This window comes from Synchiropus splendidus, chromosome 19, assembly GCF_027744825.2.
Source record: "Synchiropus splendidus isolate RoL2022-P1 chromosome 19, RoL_Sspl_1.0, whole genome shotgun sequence".
Taxonomy (NCBI): domain Eukaryota; kingdom Metazoa; phylum Chordata; class Actinopteri; order Syngnathiformes; family Callionymidae; genus Synchiropus; species Synchiropus splendidus.
The window spans coordinates 5,065,864-5,090,659 of record NC_071352.1 but is presented as its reverse complement, the minus strand read 5'-3'; the positions used below and the strand labels follow the sequence as shown (position 1 = coordinate 5,090,659).

General features: G+C 41.2%; 1 protein-coding gene across 2 annotated transcripts in view; it reads right to left on the bottom strand.

Moving 5' to 3' along the window:
* cacna1ia (calcium voltage-gated channel subunit alpha1 Ia) overlaps nucleotides 1-24,796 on the bottom strand; it is a 118,508-nt gene that overhangs the window by 51,835 nt on the left and 41,877 nt on the right. For both annotated transcript variants that reach the window (XM_053851268.1, XM_053851270.1), the window contains exons 3-4: nucleotides 9,270-9,382; nucleotides 4,091-4,224 (exon numbers count right to left, since the gene is read on the bottom strand). In XM_053851268.1, the coding sequence (XP_053707243.1) occupies nucleotides 4,091-4,224; nucleotides 9,270-9,382 (247 nt within the window). The remainder of the gene's footprint in view (nucleotides 1-4,090; nucleotides 4,225-9,269; nucleotides 9,383-24,796) is intronic.

Sequence of the window (24,796 nt, the reverse complement as noted above, 5' to 3'; positions counted from 1 at the left end):
CTGGGGGACCACAGACAAAAAGAGTGTCTTTAACCTTTCTGTATGTGTCATGGCTGTAGAGGCCCCCTGTTGCGTTTCCGCTCTGCTGGGCCTTTTTTTTTTTATCTAATCTCACCTGTCACCTCCCAGGGCTGCGCGCCTCAGTAGGAATGTACCACACAGCACTACGACAGGAAGTAGCTGGTGGGGGTTGGGAGGGATTAAATAGTGATAAAGCCTCGTTATACAGTGAATAACAAGACGTAGGGAGATAAACAGAAAGATGGTCCAAAAGAAAGAGGGATTCATTTCTATTCTAAGTGTTGCCCGCAGGATGTTGTGGCTCAGTCAGAGTCTGGCATCTGTTAGCAAGTCATTTCCCCTGTATGGCTAAGCTGTTTGTGCCCCCAAAGCCCAAGCACTTTCACAGAAGAATGCCCACGCGCTCCATGGATGTGTGCGTGCAAGTGTGGCGTTCAGGATTGCTGGTCTTGTGCCGCATGTAATACCCAGATAGTTACAGTTAGGGAGAGTCCCACTCAAAAGAGTAGCGTGGCGCAAATAATGAGCTTTGCGTTGGGAGTGATGCTTCATGATACGGGGTCACCGTCGGCATAATGGCCGCTACAAATATCAATGACCTATTGAAAAAGTAGCACATGGGGTGGCACCGAAAATAGAGGTCAGATGACTGGGAGGAGACACATAACGTAACGCACTTATATACTGTATCAACACAGCCTTACTCCCATGGTGTAATATATTGATTGACATTGGGAAAGCGGACGTTGGCGTCCTATACTGACGAAAAAGAGAGCCTTCCGTGAGGTTTGGAAACTCTCTTCACTGAATTTTATTGGATGCCAGTTGCTGTTTATAACCCCATACATAGCTCTCCTCCTTACTGACAGAAACACACGGCCATTTCAGGGGGCTTTAAATAGTGTTATTACATGCTATTACCTGTAGAACAAAAGGAGCACTATCCCATACCTTACCTAGCCCCAAACTCCATCTTTCTTGTAGGTGATGCACTGCCCACGGCACCAGGACATACCATGGAAGGCAGGACTTCAATTGAAAGCCTAATGTGTCACCATGCAACGCTGAAGGCTGCCTTCGGCGTCAATATAGGACGCTAAAGTCCACTTTCCCAATGTCAATATATTACTCCATGGGAGCAAGGATGTGTTGCATATACATTTCGGCCACTGTATTTTTTAATAAAGCAAATCAATCCAAGCATTTATTTTGTCACGTTTTCATGCTAACTTAAGAATGTAGTTGTTGTTATCGTTTTTATTTTTTGTTCAACTTGCATGTCTAAAAATAGTGACTATGATGAAGAACTATGATGATATAAAGCTTCACTTTAGCTTTAATACCATGTATATGTGTAATTATGGGCTTGCGCGCTTGTTTGCAGCACTTTGTTGATGGCGTAGCACATTTGAAGTGTCTCTTCCTGCCAACATCAATCAGTCCGCCGTGTTTGGGAGGGTAATTAGTCGACGGCCGCAGGCCTCCTTCTCTATGATGTTCTCCATTATTCCATTTTCGCCCGCGACGCCTTCATCTCCATCAGGCTTTCATGTGAGAAATGCTCGTGTGTCACTTCACTATTACAGTCTGGAAAGTCCTGTGTTGCCAGGACAAGTCACGGTCGTGTTCCGGTTTGGGGGAAATCCTGTAGAGGCCAAAAAACATCTGCCTTTGAGCTGTACTCAACTGTCATTACGGGCCACGTGGGCCCATTAATTGTGAAAACGGAATTGTTGTCATTCGAAAACAATGACTGAGAAGAACTGCGTGATGGATGCAGTCAAATAATTCAACATGGATATTGTAATGTCTGAATTAACAAGGTGGTTGGCAGCCATTTGGCAGTAAGACATTGCTTTTTACTGCATATCAAAAGGCACAAGCACAGTATTATACAACTCATGATGTAGAACAACTGCACGGGTTCCCATTACGCACAGAAGATATCTGGAAATTTACACAACAGGAAGGTGTTTAAATGTGGAATGATATTGTGACATGTGCTGCTCAAAGATTCCAATAGATCGGTTGGTGCGGCCTATGAAAAGCGAAATGTATCTCAATTTCCACAAAGTTCTGACACTCAACTGTTGATGAGAAACAAAGAGAAGCCCCATTAAACTTGTTGTAAAGTCTTGGCTTTGGCTTCTCGTGTTTCAGTATGGATTTAAGATACTTTTATTAGCTTATAAAGCTTTCAATGGTCTCACTAGTCTTAATCTGATCTCATCTCCTGCACTCTGGTCGTCGGCTTTCAATCGTTCTTTAATCTATTTTATGAAGCCTGTAATTTTTCATCTCATAAAAGTTCCAGAGCCATAAATACCTATAATTTGTCCGCATTCATATCCTTATTTGTAGGGTTTGCTCCAACTCTGTTTGGTGGTGGAGTCAGGACTGCAGACTGTTGGCAACTGTCTCACAAATATCACTTATACAAAAATCTGGGTCATAATATTTATATTGTATGAGATACTTTTAAGTATTAAGTTTTGCCTTGTACACGTTTTTTGTTGTTTTTAATAGATATTGGTGTGAAAGGTACTGTAAACTAGCTAAGTTTCATTGCTGTAAAAAGATTTACAAATAATAATCGCCCCCCTGCAGTAGTACTGCTCATGTTCTAATACAAAATGAATTATTTCTTCATGAGCACATGAATAAATAATTATTGAACTCACCGTGCATTTTGAATGAGTCATCAGGAATTGACTTTAAAATAGAGGTTTTAAAGTAAAACCAGCTCATCATTCAAAACATCAACGTTTTTCCCATTGACCTCAAAAAGATGTACCAGTGCACGCACCACTTCACAAGCATGTTATTCCTCAATTATTAATGCTTTTTAAGTGTATCACATTTGAAACCATGCTGAAAACTAAGCCAAGAACAAAGACTGTTCGGCTGAGAGAGATACTGGCTCAGACTGAGTGAAAAGATGGTTTGAGTAGTGTCTGTCGAGGAGATGGGTTATTTAAGAGTAAAGAAAATTCGAGCAGGAGAGGTGGGACCCGTGCTGTTTGCTCCAGACACCAAGCCATGGCAGACTGTCGGCAGACATTTGGGCCGTGCCCTCTGATCTAATGGAAGCCTCCAAAACTCATCCCAGGATCGCCAAACAATACTGACGTAATTTAAGGGAAGAAAGAAAAAGGCCTAAATGTTTTTAATGGAGCAAATGTTGTCTCAATGAATAGCCCAGAGTCCCTGAACACACACGCACACAAACACACCTGCAATCACATCCATCCGGGACTAAACTGATTCAGCTGGAATGAAGATTAATGTCCCTCAATCTGCCAGAGTCAGTCCAGTGCCTGAGACTTGCTGCTTTGAGACTTCTTTGTGACTCATCTCGCACGCACACATGCACACACATCCATGATTAATAACAACCCCGATATGGCTTCTGCCATCAGTTCTATCATTGTATAAAAGTGTTTCCTACTTTGTCTTTTACACCAGCAACTTTTGTTGGCCACATTTTTGCAACAAAAACATTTCATACTTGGTTAGTTTTGACACTATATATTGTCGAAATATTGCTGAAATATTATTAACAAGAATTGTACTAGTTGCTAGTGACCTTTTATTCGCAGCTATTTTGCAATGTGAGTCATACTATCGGTAGGTGTCCAATGATCATCCTACTTCTGCCATCATTTGTGATATCAGTCGCGACCAACCAGATAGTTGTTGATCGCCATGTTCCACATACATAGCCAGATGCCTTGCATTTCTCAGCTGCGATTTAAAACCAACAAAGGTACAAAGGTGGAGAGGAGGCGTTTCGAGACCCCAGTTGTTGAACATGGAATGAAACCAGGGCACCGTAGCACTTTAGAAGCATAAGAGCCCCATATGGTGGGACTTTTGGACACCCCCTGACCCTCCAAAATAAACAAACATTTTCCCAATGTGAAAGAAGTATGACTGAAAAAATATTTGTACAACTACGCCCCATAAATTCTCAAATTTCTTATTCATTTTTGGACACATAAATGCTACATTTGATTCATTATGTGCAGAGAGAAAAGATTTTCTCCCGGTTTTAAGTCAAGCTGCTTACCCTGCCATGACTATGAAGAAGTCCAGTCTGTTCCAGGTGTCTCCCAGGTAGCATCGGCGGCCAAAGATTCCAAGGGCCACCATCTTCACCACCATCTCCAATGCAAAGAAGATGTAGATGAATGCATCGAAGGCCTGTGAGGAGAGGAGAGAAAGAGGGAAAGAAATGTTTGTTGTTAGTGAACACACATGGCATTTTTGTTGGCCGATATCATGCATGGTAGATTAGGCATCTGACGCCCAAGATATAAGCATTTATTTGCTTGCATAGTGACGGAAGAAAAATATGCGACCAGAGATATAAATCTGTTTTGCACTGCTCACACTATTATGTTTGGATCACCACCTCAAAATTTCCACTCAGTTCTGAGCTTGAGGCGATATGAGTGTTTTCTCCAAAGTCAAAGGACATTTTCTTACTCAAACTCAGAACAGAAAACTATTGATTTCAGTTTTGTTTCATTCTGAATTATCAGGAGTCATACAGGGATCATGCATCGGGGAACAAGAGGCTGATGGGTAGGCAGGTGGACAAACATCGACTCAGCAACGGTAGAAGGAGGGATACAACTTCAAAAGGCTTTAGCTTTAGTCATTTTTAGTTTGTCACATCAGAGGGACTTCCTGTGCCGGAGTGAAAACTGCTCAAGTGCTGAAATGTTCCCCGCGAGTGTGCTACATCGTGCGCACTTCAACAGCGGCTGTGATGGGAAAACACTCTCCCGTTATTACTTCGAAGGTTGTTACACCTGTTTCAGGTTTCAGGCAGGACTGAGAGAAAGAGACCTGCACAACAGCAGTGTTTGACAGGTACAATACTTGGAACAAGAATGAATGGTTTCGAATTATTATAATTGAGTTATTGATCAAATGACAAAACACAATATTAATTGTAATGGCTTCAGATTTTGTTCAACAAATGAATGCGTATCACTCCAATTTTAGAAAAAGGTATCAAGACTAACTGTAACTTAATGTATCTAATATCAATAATATAAGTCAGTAGAATAGGTGCTATTTTAGGTTTTCTGAAAAGATTATGTGTGATATTTTCAGCCCAAACAATCAATGAAGTCTTGGATGGATTTCAGCTGCGCAATTTTTCAACAGTTGTTATGTAATGATGCATAAGCCAATATGATGACATTAATAACAACACCTTGGCAATTCTACCCGCAGTCACAGGACCTACAGTTCTGGCAGCGCGCGATGAGAGGCTTCATCTCATCGTAAATGATGTTTTGATAAATAATGCAGTTGGCACGGTTCGCATGTAATTCAACTTGGGCTGCGTCCCTGTTGCAGAGAGTGAAGGAGGAATGACTTCATCCCAGTTATTTGTCAGAAGCGCCGGCTCCGTCTGCAGTGGTCCTATCAGGATTAACCGGCGACAGGAGGACGTGGATGACTAGTGATGGGTCGAAAGAGAAGCTTGGAAGCAACTTCATATTTCTGTCATTGAGCTGCCTGTTTGGCAGGAGACTGTGTCATAAGTAGTTTTGTGATGGTGGGCACGTTTCTAAACAGATATTTATTTCCCTTTTCAGTGCGGCCTGATGTTTGTACATCTTACAGAGCAGCAGGAGCTGAGAGTGGAACACTTTTGCTCTGTAGTGAGATAAAGAACACTTAATGGTGTTGATCAAAATGCACTTTTTGGACACAAAACGCGTTAGAAATATGTAGCTGTTGAGATTGTAGATGCATCATTACACTTAAATTGGCTTGTATTTTGTTTCCAGTGCGAAGGCAGAACATTTGAAAAGTATATATATATGATATAGTGGAGAAGGTTCGTTTGAAAACAACGACAGAAAACGGTCATTTTGACACAACAAAACACAAAATACCATTAAACAAACCCTCTAATAAACTTAAAAACGGTGAATAAGGTGATAATATATGGATTTACCAACGTATAGATTCTCAGAGCGCAGCCTCTTCTTCTCCGCTTCGGTTTTATAGAAGCGCCGTGATGCAACTGCCACCTGCTGTCCGATTGTGCTCATTGCACTCGGAATATTATGATAGCAAATTTTGTTGATACAATCCGGGTAGGACAATAATATGGGAGAGTTTATGTTATTAATATGCTAACTCCCTATTATTTAATTTGAGTGAGTTTCATTTTTTTAATAATAATATTGACATAGACAATATTATTGATTGGATTTTCTATTATTATTTAATCTATTTTTTCAGATATTCTGTTTCAAAATATGCAACTAAATCGAACTGTATGCTCGGAATTATGATCTAAACCAAACATTTATGGTTTAAAAAAAGTGTCTTGCCCGCACAATTAACAAAACGCATTTGCAATAGCTTTTTGTTACACAATAAATCACTGTTTTTAATTCACTCAATCCCTGAAGCATTTCAATCGACTTTTAGCAGCAAGGAAAGGTATGTTGATTGAAAGCGGTGCATAATCTGTATGAGGTTGAGCGGAGAAGTTAAGTGAAAGCGAATTGGTTGCATAAAAGCATAATTTAGAGCGGGATGAAGGCTTGTAATTTCACACTAGGGGAATAATAAGTCAGACGTAGAATTACATGACGCTGTTGTGCCTGCTGGTGTCGCTTCCAAAAAATGATACACCGATGGATTTTGATGAATAATGTTTTTGGGCCACCTACATTCCCTGGTGAAATGTAATAAGGCTATCAAATTAAAGGAACCTGAGCTGAAGAGGATCTTATCACTTTAATACAAGCTATCAGCCCTTGTATTCTTTCTTGAGAAGTGCCTCTGACTCCTTTCATCCTCACTGCCATTACACTTAGCCGCGGTGCTACATATAGATCTAGTTTTTCTTTTATTTACTACAAGAAACGGACGTTTTTGGGAGGGTATAACTTCAGTCAGAGAGCTGTTTCCAGGGCTTGCTTAAAGGCAATAAAGCATAGATTATATGAGTGTGTCGACTATGACAATGAGCTGATGTGTTGATCTGCCATGGTGAAGAAAGAGCTGAGCCAAAAGGCAACGCAAAAAACATTCTAATCCTCACTTTCTCACAAGGGACCAAAAGAAAAAAAAATATTTTAGCAAAAGGAGATGCAATCTGGATGAGGCTCCGCTCCATCCTATGAAGAGAACAGAGATGGCGATCTTCATGGGCCTCCTTCCTAGTGAGGTGTTACTGGCATGACCAACCAGGGGGAGCCTCAAGGGTAGATTGAAAATGTAAAATTTCCCTCAGAATGTCGGAAAAGAGGAGAGGGAAGCACCCTTGGATAAGCAGGGAAAAGTGAGTTGCCGCAGCGCTTGAGAGTAAACTGAAATAACTCATTAAAATAGCTAATTGGAAAACAGTATAAAGAGGTGCTCAGAACAACCAGTACCAAGACCGCACTAATATGATTTCTTAAATGTCAGACTTTGCCTCTTAAGCTTGTCATATCGATCACATTGTTCCACGAGTCGTGTCTTGTAGTCAATTAACTATCATCTGAGAGTGTTGTTGTGTTTGGCTCCTCACTAAGGTAAAGGGCACAAAGCTTTATATCTCTAAGGAACGCAGCAGCTGAAGACGGCCAACCTTAACTAAGCCGCAGCCTCAGTCTAAGCCTTGTCAGCGAAATCCCTTTCTTAGCTTTAGCAGCCTCTACAACAGGACCCTTGACACTACCTGGGGAGACAATGTGCTTGTTAGAGAGACAAAGTCAGGGAGCCTTAGTGAGGGGGACAGCAATGCGTTTTTAAAAGTTAGTGAACTCTTGGAGGTCTAATGAATACAAATTCAATTACACAAATCTGTCTGTTATCCTTCAGTCAGCGGTTTTATTGGTTGTACAAATGTGCCGCATAGCACTTCACACGCGAGTTATACAAGAGACAATTACTGTGTTAATGGCCGTAACAAAGTCATCCTGGCAGGACCTGTGAGGAGAGGAGCTTGGGTGTGATCCAGGAGTCGCAACTGAAACGAAAAGCATGCTAGGTTCGACTGAATTAAATATTTTATAAAAAAAAAAGGCATTCATGAAACACGTCACAGAGACTTGGCAGCATCATCTGTGGCAGTTAGCATCCTACTTGTGACCCCATTTGTGAAGAAGCGAGAAGAACATCTATGACTTGTTTGCACTTTTTAGTGCATCTTTTACATGATAAAAACAAAGCGTAAATGTAATGTTTTGTAGGGCCTTTATTATGTGAAACTGACTTTAACTGGCCTTATGGTTGTTATTAGCTTTATGCTAATTCCCCGAGCCTCTATTTATCATACTCAACTGTAGATATCTTCACATTTTAAGGCAATATCAACCTCGTTTTTCACATGAAAGAGTAGCTATTCAAGTAAATTGGTTTATAATGAGTTGCTCCGATGAATAGAAACACGTAGTAATTCGATAACTTTTGGTGGTTGTGGTGAAAAACCAACAAATGAAGAGTAATAAACATGAAAATAAAGATGCTTTCCAGTTCTAAATATGTGTAAATAAACGAAACTTGGCAGTTAGCATCCTACTTGTGACCCCATTTGTGATGAAGAGAGGAGAATATCTATGAATAAAAATGAGTTGTTTGACCATCCTACACTTTTTAGTGCATCTTTTAGATGATAAAAACAAAGCGCTAATGTAGCATTTTGTAGGGCCCGTGTTATGTGAAACTGACTTTAACTGGCCTTATGGTTGTTATTTTGGGGCTGTGGTTCCTCAGCATCAACGCATATAAAATTCTCCATGCATGAGTTTGAGCTGACAGGATTTTGTCCTTTGTCGTGATGTCAATGAATTCAACGCTGCAAGTAAGTCATTATTCCGTTTTATGTGTCTCACTACTTCCGTGTTCAACTTGAGTGCTCCACTGGGATCTAATATCAATTTAATAGCCCCTAAAATTAGCATAGTTTGGGGCCTTTAAACACAACAAGACCAAAACAATTCTTGGCAAATGGTGGCGGCATGTTACGGCGGCTGCTTTTGAACATGTGATGCCTTGTCGGTTGAAATCAAATGAGGCTCGATAAGACATTAGCACCAAATGGAATTCTTATTTCCGGTACGGAGCACAGCAGGTAACATGAAGCGCTCCTGATAAACTCCACTGCAGTGTCCGCAGCGCAGCGTGAACGCCGGCAACAGGAGCTGCCTGTCAAATAATTGATCACCTCTTTCTCATCAGTCAGTGTTTGTGGAGTCCCACACAGAAGCAGCCAGCGATCTTACCTGCAGGATCTGGCAGCGGTCCGAGGTGCAGTCGATGTTTTCGCAGGGCTGGTACATCCCCAGTGTCACGCAGTTGAGCAGGATCACCATGATGCTGATCCTCTCAAACCACGTGTCGGCAGGACGGGTGTTAAGGAAGACTCAATTGGAAGACAGCAATGTCAAACACTCCTCAAATACATCCTAGATTCCTCGCAAATATGAAGGATTTGAACCCACTGATTTGAATGGCAAAACAAGACTGAAATGAAAACTTGTTAAGGGGATGGGATTTAGACAAAACAAGAGCAAAATTGCGTGGATATCAACTCTTCAAAACCAATAACAACAGTAACTCTTCTTGTCCAGCGCACTGAAACAAAGACTTCTGAAGAACCTGAAGACCAAGTGGGTGAGAACAGATGAATTCTTGGCACCTCAAAAATCTAACTCTCCATTAATGCTGTACAGGCCTGCCATGCAGACATGAATAAACTGAATAAAACTGTGATTTAAAAACCTATACTGAGCAGAAATAACCCTCATTAACGTCACATCTGAACTAGAATAATTTGCTCTGTCAAACCAGTCTATTCAGAGGTCACCCATTGTGCTATATGGGTATTTGATGGGGTTAATTTAGAAAATGGCAACTAAAAAGAGTGGTTGAATGAGTTTAAGCAAACACTCAATTAAAACTGAAAAGCTTAATGTAGTCGTGCTGATTGCAGCGCTTTGGTGCGGAGATATTAAGAAATAAAAAACCTCATTAGCGCCTCCTTCAACAGCAAATTTCTCTCCTTGAAACAAATGAGTGATGCTTCACGACCAAGCCAGACCTGCTTCATGCTAATTCCCCCAGCCTCTATTCATCATACTCAGCTGTAGATAATAGATATCCTCACGTTTTAAGGCGATATCAACCTCAAGTTTTTCACATGAAAAAGTAGCTATTCAATTAAATTGGTTTATAATGAGTCGCTCCGATGAGTAGAAACAAGTAGTAATGAGATAACTCTTGGTGGTGGTGGTGAAAAAAGTACAAATGAGGAGCAATAAACATGAAGATAAAGATGCTTTCCGGTTCTAAATCGGTGTAAATAAATATGGAATTACGTGTGTATGAGTCACCACTCAGCAGTCTGAAATCACATTTGATCTCTTTTACTCAGAAGGTGCCGTTTTCCATACATCAGTATCTTCATCTCTTCTTATCTAACTCTGCTTCGCCTGTTTTTGTCTCTAAACAAGAACAGAACCATCCGTCACAGAGCACCTTGACCGTTCCACCTTGCCTGCACCGCCCTCTTCGCATCACTTAAATCCTACTCTTGCCACTTGCCATCACCTAAATATGTTTCATTTAAAATGTATTAAGAAACATCACCCGTGTGGGGGCCAAAATATGTAAGAATGGCAAAAATAAAAAGCTTATTGTGCAAAATTTATACATCCAAAGGTCATGAGTCATGCAGCAGTGCTACTTTGTTCACCAAATAAATTTGATGTTGCCTCAAAAGTGACATAAGTTATGACTCTTACACCCAATAATATTTAAGTAATGTCATTCATTTGAAGTGTTTTTTGTAAGTGAAATGAATTATTCAAATATGCACTGACAATTTCTTTATGTAGTGTCATGAGGAGTCATGCTGTATATGATTTGGATCTAAAACAAACTTGTTCAGAAGAACTCACTGTGTTTCTTTTTTTTATACTTCTCTGCGCAGACTACTCATATCAGACTCATCCTACTGTCAACCCATCAAAGCAAATAATATCTGAGGCATTTGTAAAGACGTGCAGTGACTCAGTGCCGGTTCGACCTCAAACCTTAACCCCCCTCAGAGCGGGGAAGCAGCAGGCAGCTGACTCACGCTGATGTCCAGCCATGTCACTCGCTAATCATGTTTCCAGTGAGCTAACTGAGTACGACACCAAGAGAAGGGAAGGTGCTACACTGTTAGTGAGAGGAATTTAATTGAGTTTCCAACACGCTAGGAGAGTCAGATCGGAATGCTCTGGAGTGCGAGCATGCTTGTGAGGAACTACTCTCTAGTTTTTCTTTATTGAACTGCATGTCCAATCTTCAGAAGTGGCAAGAAACTTCCTTCATGTAAACCTATTTTCATGCCTGTCCTTCTGAGTCAGAGCAGATTTCATCATACACTCCCTTCTTTCTTCTCCATTTCCAGGGCTTTTCTTGTATACACTTCAGACAAAAATATTCACGACTCCTCGCGTCTGCATTCGTCGCACCATTGTGAAGGTTTAAAATTTAAATCTTGAGTGGGATCTTGTATTTATCCTCTGTTGTGTGTGTCAAATTCAAGGCCTGGGGACCAAGTTGTTGTACGTGTCCCCCCCCCCCCAAGCTCTTTAAATAAGAATAGTTTGTGAGGGAACAACATATCTTGTGAACAGAACTACTGAATTGAAGGCTAAAAGAACGATCTGGATCAAGCCCAAAATCTCCTCTCTTGTTCCTGAAAATTTCATCCAAATCTGCCCAAAACTTTTCAAGTTATTGCTAACACAAGGCAGACAAAGAGACACCGTGAAAACCATAGTCTCCTCGGCGGAGGTAATGATCCGACGCTGAGTGTGTTCAGGCTCTGATAAGGCTCTTATACTCATAATAATAAAAAGAAAAAAATCAGAATAATGCTGAAGCAGATGGGAGGATTTTACCAAATGATACAAGTTCAAGCCTTCAGGAGAAACACCGCTGTACGGTTATATATTTAGGAACAAATCACGGAGACACTACAATTAGCCTCCGCTAATTAAAAGGGTGAGCGACATTACAGTCTATTAATGCTCTTATTTCCTCCCAATTAACATTAATGCTGTTCAGTTTATTGGCGCCTTGCGTGACTGAGCTTGACACACGCTCTGCGTTATTGAACTTTGATGCTCATGCGAGAAAGAAGCTTTCAAGGCTAACACGCTCCCTGAACCGCGCAGTTAGCGTGAGGATGCTAACAAAGCTGCTACGCCACATCAACCCGAGTTAGCTTTGATAGTGAGGGGAGCCATTTCTCCTGTTAGGAGCCACCAAGTCCTTGGAAATGATGGTACTTTCAGAAGAATGGCTCTGTTTTGAAGCAGTTCCAGGCGGTTGATGAAGTGAATGATGGTCAGGTCAACTAGCGCTCAAGCTAATAGTGGATGCGTCTGCTCCGCGTCCTTGTCACCAGACGGTCACACTTCTGTTTACACTTTGTTACTGCAGCACTTTGCCCTTGATTCTCCACCAGTCGTTGGCTCTTCAAGTCGGGCCGGCTGCCAAAGATGTCCCTTCCCGGCCAGTTATGTTTTCATTCCCTTATCCACTTAATTCCTCGCTTCCCTGGGTGAACATTAATCAATTAGTCTATCTATGTGTCCATTCGAGGGGCATTTGGCCTCGCTCTCTGTTCAGTGAACTCTAGCTTGGCCTCATTTGGACTCATCTGTGGTTCAACAAAGCTTCTCCATCTACAGTCAGTAGCAGTCAGTTTTATCTCTTCCTTCTCTGCCCTGCATTAACTTTCTGTATTTGCCAAGCGCTGTACAACAAGAGCTGGATTTGGGGAAACAGTGTTGTATAATTCCGCTTCCTGTAAAGCTTATCAAAAACACGTTGAGCTAATGGCGCGACCCGATCTGAGTGTTTGAGAAAAAGATTTTGTCCATGTATTCAAGAGTTTGACCCAAAAGCTCAGAGTTTAATTGTAAACCCAGCTGTGTCAGAGGATCCGTAATGCTCTGAGCTAAATCCTTCTATAGACACACGACGGCATACAAACAGCGCTGCACGTCTATCAGCAACTTTGCGAGGACTCGGTCCCGCCCACTGAAAACACTACTTGAAATTTAAGGGATTATATTTTTCCGCGTTTCCTCAGACCTTTGTAATCCCACTCGCTGAGTCAGAAAGTTGGCAGTCCTTTAAGATAATGCAGTCCTCAAAGTATAATAACCTTTGAAAATCACGTGTCAAGAATGCAATAAAACTTGGATGTCAAATGTCTGAGAAGAGCAAGTTTGTTTTCCAAATCCACGATAGCACTTCTGGTATTATTTTAAGTCTGTTTACCGTGAAGTTTTTAAGCATTTCTTTGTGTTCAGTCTGTATCACGGTCTGATATACTGCGCTCCATAATTAATCACTGTGACTTCCAATCCAGCCTCAAGGTCGAAAAGGATTAAGAAATTCAGTATACTCTTCATGTACCTGTGAGATAGTGTATAATTTAGCCAGCCAGCAGCCTTTTTTATCTCCTGCAGGCATGTAGTCAATGTAAATATGATCAAACCATAGAGTCAGCAAGTGTGTGCCACACTAGGAATCAACTCTGCAGAGGAATGCGCACATCATGTTCATCATATCACTGCAATGTAATCCAAAATAATCACATTTTTGAGGTAGATTTACCAAGATCCCGATTTGCTTGCGCCAAATGTTATTTTTGCTCGTAGGGCAGAACACGTTTTCTTCCGAGGGTGTTGCTGATGTCACCCCGCCTCTTTGCATATTGAGGCACTACTGACGCATTATGGCGGCACTTTTTCTTTTGGATTAATATTGTGGTTATATTTATCCATTATTATTTTAAAATGTATTTTTAAAGATAGATTAGATTACATTGCCTTTATTATTACTATAATATCTTTTTGTCATATTTGCAATGTGGTGCAGCTTTGTGTACATCTTTGATGTTGGATGCCCTTTATGTCTTTAATGTCTTGAATGTCTATACTACTATACTACTATAGTGGCAATGACAAGTTTCCCCACTGTGGGACTAATAAAGACTATCTATTCAGATTTGACTTGAAAATGAATCAATTGTTTCGATAGAAAAGAATGATTGTGAGACAGGGCGGGACACGCGGTGGATCATATCGGGGCGACCGATATTACAGTCAGTGTTTATACTCTTATTTCCCTGTATTTAATATTAGTGTTGTTCTGTTTATTGGCCCCTTGCGTGACTTAGCTTGACACATGCTCATGCTCAAGCAGGTTCTTCGTCGTCAATGCGATTTAGTGCACATAAATTCAGAAACCAAAGCAAAGTTTTGGAGTTTGCCTATTTAAATCAGAGACTGAGAGTCTCTTGGTTTGAGGGAAACAACGGTGAGACAAGGCAGCACAGTTCAGGACCAAGGACAGTGCTAAAAGAGTCGTCTTTAGCAGTGCTGGAGACATTAATAACAGACATTAGTTGGCAATCTTCAGTGGGTATAAAATTAGATTGGATGAAAAGAACATAGAGCTAGTTAGTTTTGGGGTTAAACTCTTGGTGTGTGACCCCATTTCCATGGACGGCTAGATGCAAGGAAGCAGAAGCGCAGCAGGCCAGCAGAGAATTCTACCTGGCAACCTATTTCCAGATGTTTCTGGGGATGTTTCTTCCCACTTCTGAAGGGAAACACCATAATGCAAGTTTTAAATTTAATTTTCAGTCTAATTCAAAGATTTAACTCCAAGATTTGACAGAAGTGATCACCCAGGAAAAACCCAGAGTTGGCGAATGACTATATTTTCACAAAAGATAGCATTTCTTTTTGACTCTACGTGACATTAGAAAATCACCACCAACATTTCTGCAATCTCACACTATTTGTGGCTTTCGAAGCAAACCAGCCATGGAATTACATAACAGCACCGATTCAGTGCAACAAGAAAAAGCCCAAAAACTGGAGTCTGAGCTTGGATAAAAGAAAATAACTGAAGTCGTGCTGCATATTCACAATGTTTGTAGACAATGACTGTATGTTTATCTAACCTACACCACTATAACCATGTACAACTTTCCAGCAGTTATCTTTGTTTGCATCCCCCTTCCATATTTATCCACCTCATAAATGCATGTGTATGACTTTGTATCTGCCTTTCTCTCCATATCAGCTCGGCACAGCAGGTGCTTTGCTCCAGTGCACTGCAGCAGCAAGTCAGGCTGAATGTATTGCAGACACCATGGGAAATATAAGCCAATACTGTTTGTGTGTGTATCCAAGTCTTTGTGCGAGGGTGGGAAGGAGGAAACTAAAAGATGGAGACAAATATAAACTCTGAGAAGAGGCAGGTTCAGGTGAAATAGAATGTTAGCGAAATAGTTCTGCATGGAATTCGAGAAACAGAAGGGGAATTGTGGGGGATACAGTTGGAAAGGTGCGTTGCAAAAGATCAATGGAACACAGCAATGTAGTCATATTAGTGATAAGTTCATCAGGTTCTCGTAGATGTTGGGCAGTGACTCACCCATTTGAATTTATTTTCAGTGTGCTATTGAAGCTTTATGAAACATTGTCCTCGATTTCAGGGCTCATTAGGTGGCGCTATTGGTTCAAAACTCTTGTGCGGTTTCATTGAAATGGCTGCTTGAATCCCAAGTAGAAAGCGCCTTCTGGTGGCCTCTAAAAAAGTGGACACTGTTTCATGAAGATTCATGGTGCATCCCATCAAGTCACCAGTTTAAACAGGCAGAAACAGGAGATTTCACAAAATGCAGATGAATCAGTGTTATATCCACAGTGTGAGTGGAAACTTTGTGGTGCCCCGTATCTTGCACTGCATATTTTATAGACTTTGCCAGCCAGTCGGCCCTGTATTGAACAACAGTACTCTTAACCTTCAAGGGTGGAGATGGGAGACAATAAATGCCATCAACGCTGGAAATAATTGGGAGTGAGACTGCCGTACGTGTTCACTCTGAAGAGCTCCTCATATAGATCACAACATCCAGCCGCTCTCCCACTGGAAACACATGGGAAACAACAGGAATAGCAGAGCTCAGAGGGATGAAGAGGATCTGGTTGAGAGTAAAAGAGTGAGCTCTCGTCTCTTCATCCATTTTTCAGCAGAGATCTAATGTACTGATATGATCCGCTGCTACAAATGGAGGGCGGGAAGATTGCAGGAGGAGAACAAGGGGAGATTGTTCTTACGTCGCTCACCTGACACGTTTCCAGAGATTTACTGTCTTGACCAACCCATGATCGCTGCTTGCAACTGAATAATCTTATTATCGAGTTTGTTCAAGGATTGTTTCTATCCATCACACTGTAGCAACAGTACAATAAATGTGATTTGAGTTACTGTGCTCTATTCTAATGAATTTTCTAAACCATAGCGAGTGAAATTCAATCCCAGATGTAACCCGATCATTATACTGCAGTGAGAGTATAAAAGAGAGTATAAATACACAGCACTCTCTAAAAAGATGAAGCGAGAGCTCGCCTTTGTGTGAATGAACTTTTATAGCTGGAGAGAAGGAAGGCAGCAACATCTTGAACATCCGCCGCAGACAACAACTCCTATACACCTTTGATTCGTCGGCTCATTATAGCTACACAAACTGTGTCAGGATTATGTCGGAATTTATCTTTGACTGCCAATCAAACAGCTCCAGCCTGAGAAGACGTTACGAAACGGCTTCTGTGAGCGTGCTAATGTTGGTCGAAGAAAGTGAGTGAATTTTCTGTCTAAAAAAATGGCTCAATTTTTTGCACCCAGACTCTGGTTCTGTCAGGGATTCTGCATCAGACAGGAGGCTTTTCTGTCTGAGGGAGGCGATGAAGAGAGTGCAAGGTGGGTGGAGGCGAATGACAGAAGCTTTACAGAAGCGTGAGTCTGAGATGAAGTTGACATTAAGTATCTCAGAGGGTCGAAGTTCCGATGGATTGGTAGAAGAATGTTGATGAGATACAAGGAAAAAGGTGGCGTGGAAGACAAGGAATAAGGTTCAAGCAAGTGGGGGCATGATGAGAAGGTGTAGGCGGATGAGGCTGGCAGTGGCAACCCCTCATGGTGAGAGAAGAAATCGCAAACCGCATGTTTTAGCGATTTAATATTTGCAAAAGAGCCTTATCATATCAAAAATATTTCTTACATTACCACCTACACATTTACTCATGGAGTTCAGATTGTCTGCAGAAAACAGAGCTCTAAGTTCTGCTGTCTTTTCTCCAAATTAAAAACCTTCAGCCTCCCCGCCTGTCCTCATCGCGCTGCTACAATATTAATCCACCACTGCTGCCAAAGACTTAATAATGCATCACAACTACTGCTGTGCCCGTGCTTACAGGTGCTGCTACCCTTAAATAGGTCACTGGAATTCAGGAGGTGACCTAATAGGCAGGGATTTGACTTCACTGAGCAAGACAATGGAAAACAGTTACAGACTAAAACTTTGACACTTCAGTGTAAATGTATTTTGTCCTGTTTTGGTGGTAAAAAAGTCAGTTTTCGAGGGTAACTTTATATTAAGTCTAAGTCTCTAAGTCTAATCTGTTTGATGCAGTTGAGTAGCTTTCTTAGCTCCCACCATCTGACTCGTCCCCTTCAGGCTGTTCCACTCCTCATGTCACAAACACACATCCTCAAACAGAACCTTTTCCACCCGACACGTCATCTCACCTGTCGCAAACAACGCTCCCTGTTTTTCTAATTGACTCACTGGAAGAGGAAGCTTTTAATTCCTCCCCGTGTCTCCTGCGCTCCTCAACTTTCTCATGCTTGGTTAGTCCAGAAAGGCCACTGGAGGAGCAGATGAAGCAGAAAGAGAGGCCAAGCTGGTGCAGCCTCAGCTGAAGGAAGCCAGCATGACCCGGCACAAACTGAGACTTCCGACACAGACGGACATGTTTTATTTATGCCGCTGAGACTTCTTTGCGGTTTCCTGCCCCAACTTGTCAATATTTGTCTGGTCATGCATTATTAGGAGGCGCTGTTAAGACTTTATTACGTCTTCATCATCCACTCTCGACTCCCAAAAATAAGGCAGTGTGATGTTTTATATTTTATGTGTGAACATTACAAATCTGTTGCTATAAAAACATACTTAGTCTGCTGCAATTTACTGTGGCAACTGTCGGCTTTACAAGAACAGCAGAGTCTGACATGTTTTGTCTCATCGATCGCTGCATATTAATTTTCACATTACTTACTTATGAAGATGGTCATTGCTGCCGCAGCTGGCCTCACCTTCAGTAGCAGCTTTTGCTCATAGCTCTTCATAGAAGTTAGTGAAACAGAAGAAACAACCCTTTACGTTCAATAAATACCATTACTTGCTCTTGGCTTTTCATTGGTGGCAATGCCAGTTGTGGGTCAACGGTTTGGTCTCGCTACAACCAGGTTGACATTTGTAAAAGCATTGTTCAACAGTCCATAGCCTGCTCTGTTGAAGGGAGCACTACAAGACCTCAATCTATACGACAGGCGTCAGTTTACGGGGACGTTTTGTTCCCACCACACACAAAAATCATGCAAATCAATCATAACCCTGGTTATTTTCAGCAGAATAGAAAATTCCGAAGCACCGTTCGTGCCGCAACTAAGACAGGTAGATCAGCGCGAGAGAGAAAAAGAAATGCACTGAAACCGGAGCGATGTCATGCTCGCAACATATTTCTTGTTTACTTCAGCCATATCAGCTCAAACACGTGAAGTGAAGGTAGCTTGATCTACGGTGGCTATAAAAGGACAAAATGCAAGTCTCGACGGATTCAGAAGAAAGGATAAAAATATTTACAGATGTGAAAAAAGAAAAAAGAAAATTTCACATAAGACACGCAATAAGCCTGTATCACAGATGCTTTTATAGCCGACTAAAACCCCCACTTCTCCAAACAAACTACACTAAACCAGGGGTTCTAAACCTTTCATTACTATTGATTTCATTTCTGATCAATAACTATATTTAATCTACTTACACGTAAACAAACCAAAACCTTGTGCAATGAAACCATGTGATCATGGAGTGCAAGACATTTATTTGTCATCGAAAAGTCCAACTAGCAGCTGAACTAGGAGCGAGTCATAAAGAAAAATATCCACTTGATGCAAACTATTTGAAAAACTGAATACAATTCTGAATAAAGTAAATATAATAAAACCATGTGTAATTATCATAAAATGAAAAGAATGTATTTTATTTAAACTCCGAACAAGATAGAATTAAAGTGTAAATGAAAGAATCGCCATAGATTAACTTTGAAAACTGCTTCGACGGGTGCTTTCATGAACAGTTTTTCACTTTCTTTATCATTTTTCCTTTTCAAGAACTTCTCCATAGTTGTTTACAATCACAGATTTGCAGCTGTCAAGTCAATTCAGTGACAAACTACAGCCACCGTACGTGACTAATGTATTAAAACTGAACGTCTTGCGGGACTTGCGGCCAAAAGGTTTAAAACAAAAAAACTTTTAGCGGCCCTCAAGGAGGCACTTGCGGCCCAACCATGGGCCCCGGCCCTATGGTTAAGAATCACTGCACGAAACTGCACTTCAGGAACTCCATCCGTGGGGACTAGGGTTGTCTAAAAGAAAAAAAAAAATTCACATGAGCTCTGTCAGCGAGTGCTACTGAAAACTTTGTGGCTCAATGCATTAAACAAAACATATATCTTGATGTAACTGGGTATTTGTGTTCCAAATTACAGACTTAAACACACAGAAACTTCAATAAACCTAAATTCTACTTGACTCTTTGCTTCGCCTTTTGCATTCTTGACACTTCTAATAGACAATACTGATGGTTCTATCAATCTTGAAAGACTAAAGGTAGTGTTATTGTTGTAGAAGATGGAGGCCCCTGAATGTCAAGTGTGGTCCACTCAGAGTTATCTGCAGTTGGATCATGGGTCCAGTGGTTAAAGGGAGCCACTGCAGCCCAGATATAAGCGTGTCACTCGCTCACAGCCATTCTTCTGTGTCTGCACTGGAACTTAATCCCAGCTGGAGGGAGCGCCAGAGATCGTGTCGACACAGTTCTCCCACCATAATTCCACCTGTGCTGCAATAACATAGCAATGTCCCGGTCACATTCCTCATTAGTTTAAGACCTCAACTTGCTCAAAACACAGGCACATTTTCTAAATATATGACATCATTTGACTGGAATTTTAAGGACTGAAATCTGCTTTTTATCATTTAAAAAATTTGCTAATGAAATGTCTGGCTACATGGACAAGCGATTAAAGACTTGATGGGTAATAATAATAAAGATATCATGGCAATGAGGGCTACATTAACTCACTGGGTCGTGAAAGCACCGCAAAGTCTGTTGCAGCATCCAAATTGATGTAATAGACTGTGGCAAGCGAATGCATCACCAGGGATCACATCACTGCAGGTTAGCAAGCGCACCGGCGAAGGAGATTTGTGAAATAAAGAATTGTGTGTTCAGCATTTGACAGTGGTTTAGGAATCTGCGGGGAACGCATCAGACGCTGGTTCAGTTCTTTGACTGGCGAAGAGAAGCACCCATGTTAGTGCTACAGTCTGAGAGAGGTGGGTTAGAGACCCACACACCCTCCTCCCATCATGCGTGAGCAGTGTGTCCACCTCCCCGAGCTGTTATTGATTCCAACACCATCAAGATCCCGCCACTCCAATTTCTTCCCCCTCTACATGCATCTAAAAACCACCGGTGGCTTCTCACCTGTCAGAGAGAAAATGCTCCCTGTCAGGACGATAATCAGCTTCCCCCTGGAAATAAACCTCCCCGTTCCACACTCTCGCAGGATAAAACCGGCAACTTGTGCTGGAAAATGTCGCCACGCTCGCTGGCCACACCATCACGTGGTGTCCATGAAGAGGTAGCAATGACCCTCGATCACCAGACGCTTGATTGATGAGTCCTCACACGCTCAGGCCGGATCAAACCTGAGGCATGTGGGAATCAATAACCCACTCAAGCCGCTAATAACAAATGCGGTTGACTGGGGGTCTCTTCTGCGGAGGGGTTTGTTTTGCTTTGCAGTGCATGCATGTGTCATGCATGCTGGCATCTCTTCAAAGGAAACACTGAATGAGCCTGCACAATCTGCTACACAAAGGTCATAGGTCACATGTTTTAGAGATAAAGAGTGAACTTCTTTTGTGACATATTTTGCTTAAACAGTTTTAATACTGTGGTTTTGATTTGCATTTTTTTTATATGTTTTTTTTTTCATATTTATTATGTTTTTTTTGTTCCTATATTCAGTTTCTCTCAATATATATATTTTTAATTTAAAAAAAAATTCATTTACTCTTTTATTGCTATCTTCACCATGAAGATTATTTATCTGTGAATTAACAAATTCATCACATTCAGATGGGTTGTGCGAGTGAGTTCCTACCGCCACCTGTTGTTTCATTGAACATATTGCGTCCAATGATTTTTTAAATGCTATAATGCTTCCAATTTTTATATACATTGCATAATTGTGGGGGAAAAAACATTGATTAAAATGTATTTTGCGTATTTTTTTTTCTCTTATAATAAGTAACTTCTGGAATATAGAAATGTTTTTCGTTTGTGTTTGTGTTTTCCTTCAGAATTTTCCCACAATTTGGAGAATATTAAGAAAATAACATTAAAATACAAAGGGAAAATAAATCATAAATGAGTAAGCATTGTCAAAAAATAAAATAAAAATAAAAATAATGAGGAGGCAATTTCCCACCTCTGAGTAACAGTTATCCACCTGAAATGCTCAACCCATTATGTCACCAGACTGATCTCAAATTCACTTCACCTCATGTGAACTAACTCGATAATGCGGGCTAAGCAAGTTGCACGATCTCAGCCACCTCCACATGAATTTCAGTCTTGACCTCTTCGTCCTCAGCTCTTTTCTCTCTGGAGCAGCATCTTCTATTCTAAAATGCAAGCAGCCGTTCCTCACAAATGTAGGCAACATCGCAGGAACCAACATCCAGAGAGCACTAAGAATGACATGAAGAATTTGAAGCCTGGTATTTGTGAACGAGAGGGAAAACAGAAAGACTTTGAGTGATGAAAGAGCAGAGTGAAAGAGTGTGTAAGTGAAACAGATGGAGTGGAAACAAATGCATTCTGATAACATCATTTAAACAGGGTTTGGCTCTCAGAGGATCCCGGCTGCTCTCGCGCTGGGAAACAGGCCAAACCAACGCGCGTGCACACTTCCTCTACCGTTCGCTGTCTCCACTGCCAGCTGACTAAATTGTACAGAACTCTGCTGTCAAGTCTTGTTTGTGGGAGACATGCCCTGCGAGTGTCAAGTGTCTTATGAATGATTTCATGGGTGCAGATATTAATTGGCCAGAGGACACCCACTAAGTGTGTTTGGGGGTCGCCCAAGAGTGGACTCCTCAACTGTAGTGGCATCGGTTTGGGGCTAGAAATCTACCCATTCAGCTGGTTAGCTTCAAAACAAACTGTTGAAGTGTTGATATTTGAGTCTGAGATTGCTAAAAACTCATTTATTTGTTTATTCCAGCCGTATCCTCTTAATTCTCCCAATGGACACTTGGTCTCTGAGCATCTTGCGTTTAAGCTTCTGGCAGTTATGTCAGGGAGTCAGCAGGCAGCGCGCCAGTCACATGATCGGCCGCGCAGTTTAAGAGAAACTTACCGTGTCAGCTACTTGGGGAAACGTCAAAAGCCCCGGTGTGTGCATCTCGCTGTGTGTCGGTGTGTGTGTGTGAAGAAGTTTAAAGCCGGTGTTTAATGACCTAAGCCTCAAGGCTCATTTGAGCTGCAGATACCAGCAGTCAACTAATGTCCAAACATCTGTGTGGCTACACTTATTAAACACACACACACACTCTCCACACACCCGCACACACTGAGCTTTTATCATTGGCCAAAGGATGGATTTTAGCATCTGCCCTGACAGCTGCCGCCCCCACAGCTCTGCACTCTGGATTTACACTGCTGATCCATACGTGTATTACATATATGTGACAGCTGGGATTATGTGTATATATGAGAGTGGAGGGAGCGGTGGGTGCTGCACCGCTGACAAAGACACTGACATTGTTGCATGTTCCCCATTAACTCTTTCCTTCCCGGCCCTCATTTTTCTCTCTGACTAGTTCCTTCTCGTGGGTCCAGAGACGATGAAGACGAATGGCAGCACAGGTAAGTGGACGGGTCACGGCACAGATGGTGCAGAGGGACGGGTCAGTGATTACGGTGCACATCATGAGGGGAGGTGTGATACTGGCTTCCAATCAAACCAAGAACAAAAACCATAAAGGATTTCGATGATCACAGAATAGACAATTACAGATCCATCAAGGGGGAGTCAAGGATACAACCTCGTCCTCAGACTCCTCTGTCTGCTCGCCTCTCCAATAGTTAGTATTCAACGCTTTCATCTCCTCTCCTTCTGTTTTATCCCTTTTATCTCTCATTCCGAGCGAAGACATGCCCTTCACTCAACGCTTGTGTCACTTGTTGTCACACTTTTCTCTTTATGTTTCATTTTACTCACCACTCATCCACTCATTCTGTGTCTTTTCTAGCAGTGACGCCTGAGTGTTTGTCACAGTACAGAGCGGACCTGTACGTTGAAATATGAATCAGAATCAGTGAGGATCTCATTATTTATCTAGATTATTTATCTGTGAATTAGCAAATTCATCACATTCAGATGGGTTGTGCGAGTGAGTTCCTACCGCCACCTGTTCTTTCATTGAACATACGTCCAATGATTTTTTAAATGCTATAATGCTTCCAATTTTTATTGCATAATTGTGGGGGAAGAACATTGATTAAAAGTATTTTGCGTATTTTTTTTTCTCTTATAATAAGTAACTTATGGACTATAGAAATGTTTCTCGTTTGTGTTTGTGTTTTCCTTCAGAATTTTCCCACAATTTGGAGAATATTAAAAAAATTAAATTAAAATACAAAGGGAAAAATAAATAATAAATGAGTAAGTATTGTCCAAAAATAACTCACCAGCTGGAAAACTAAATAAATAGATTAATGAAAATAATAAAATAAAACAAACAATAATAATAGAAGTAACTAATGATGAGCAACCAGTTTAATATACATTTTTGAACACCATAATGAAATTAAAAAAACAATAATTCACGATTAAAATACTTGAAAATGATGACCATGAAGTAGTGGAACCACAAAATAAATAAATAAATAAAATATAGTCCTAAAATTGGACTTTAAAGGGGGATCTGAGCTGAGGCTATGGTATTTACAGAAATTAATATTTTAATAAAATAAAAATAAAAAAATAAACATGTATTTTTTGTCAACTCTCCCAAAAATATACCAGCAATATTAAGTGCAAATTAACACTAAATAAAGGGCCATAATCATATCATTATTGTACATATTATTGTACATATTTGGGCCAGTCAAAGGGCCCCTTTTGGCTCCTTGCTGCTGCTGCTGAGCCTGTGTTACTGTGACCTCAAGGTGAGAATTGTGCATTTCACCTTAAAATACCTGTGAATACACATTCGTAAGACAGAGACAGCGGCAGAGATGTGCAGTTTTTTACATGTTCCATGGTGCCTGCATGTGGGCAGGTCTACCTGACGGTGTGGGGTCTCTAATGAGGGCAGAAGAGGAGGCAGAATCACAGCTTTACGTGAGTGAATGTCAATTACGTGCGGAAGCTACCCTGGCGGAGAGTTAATGAAAAGAAAAATGTAGTCGGACTTCCAGCCTCAAACATGAATGAATGCATTGAGTATGAGGAATTCTCTGGTGTAGTGCTGATGGAGCATCTTGTGGACACGACAACAGGCCGCTCAGAAGGGCGCGCCA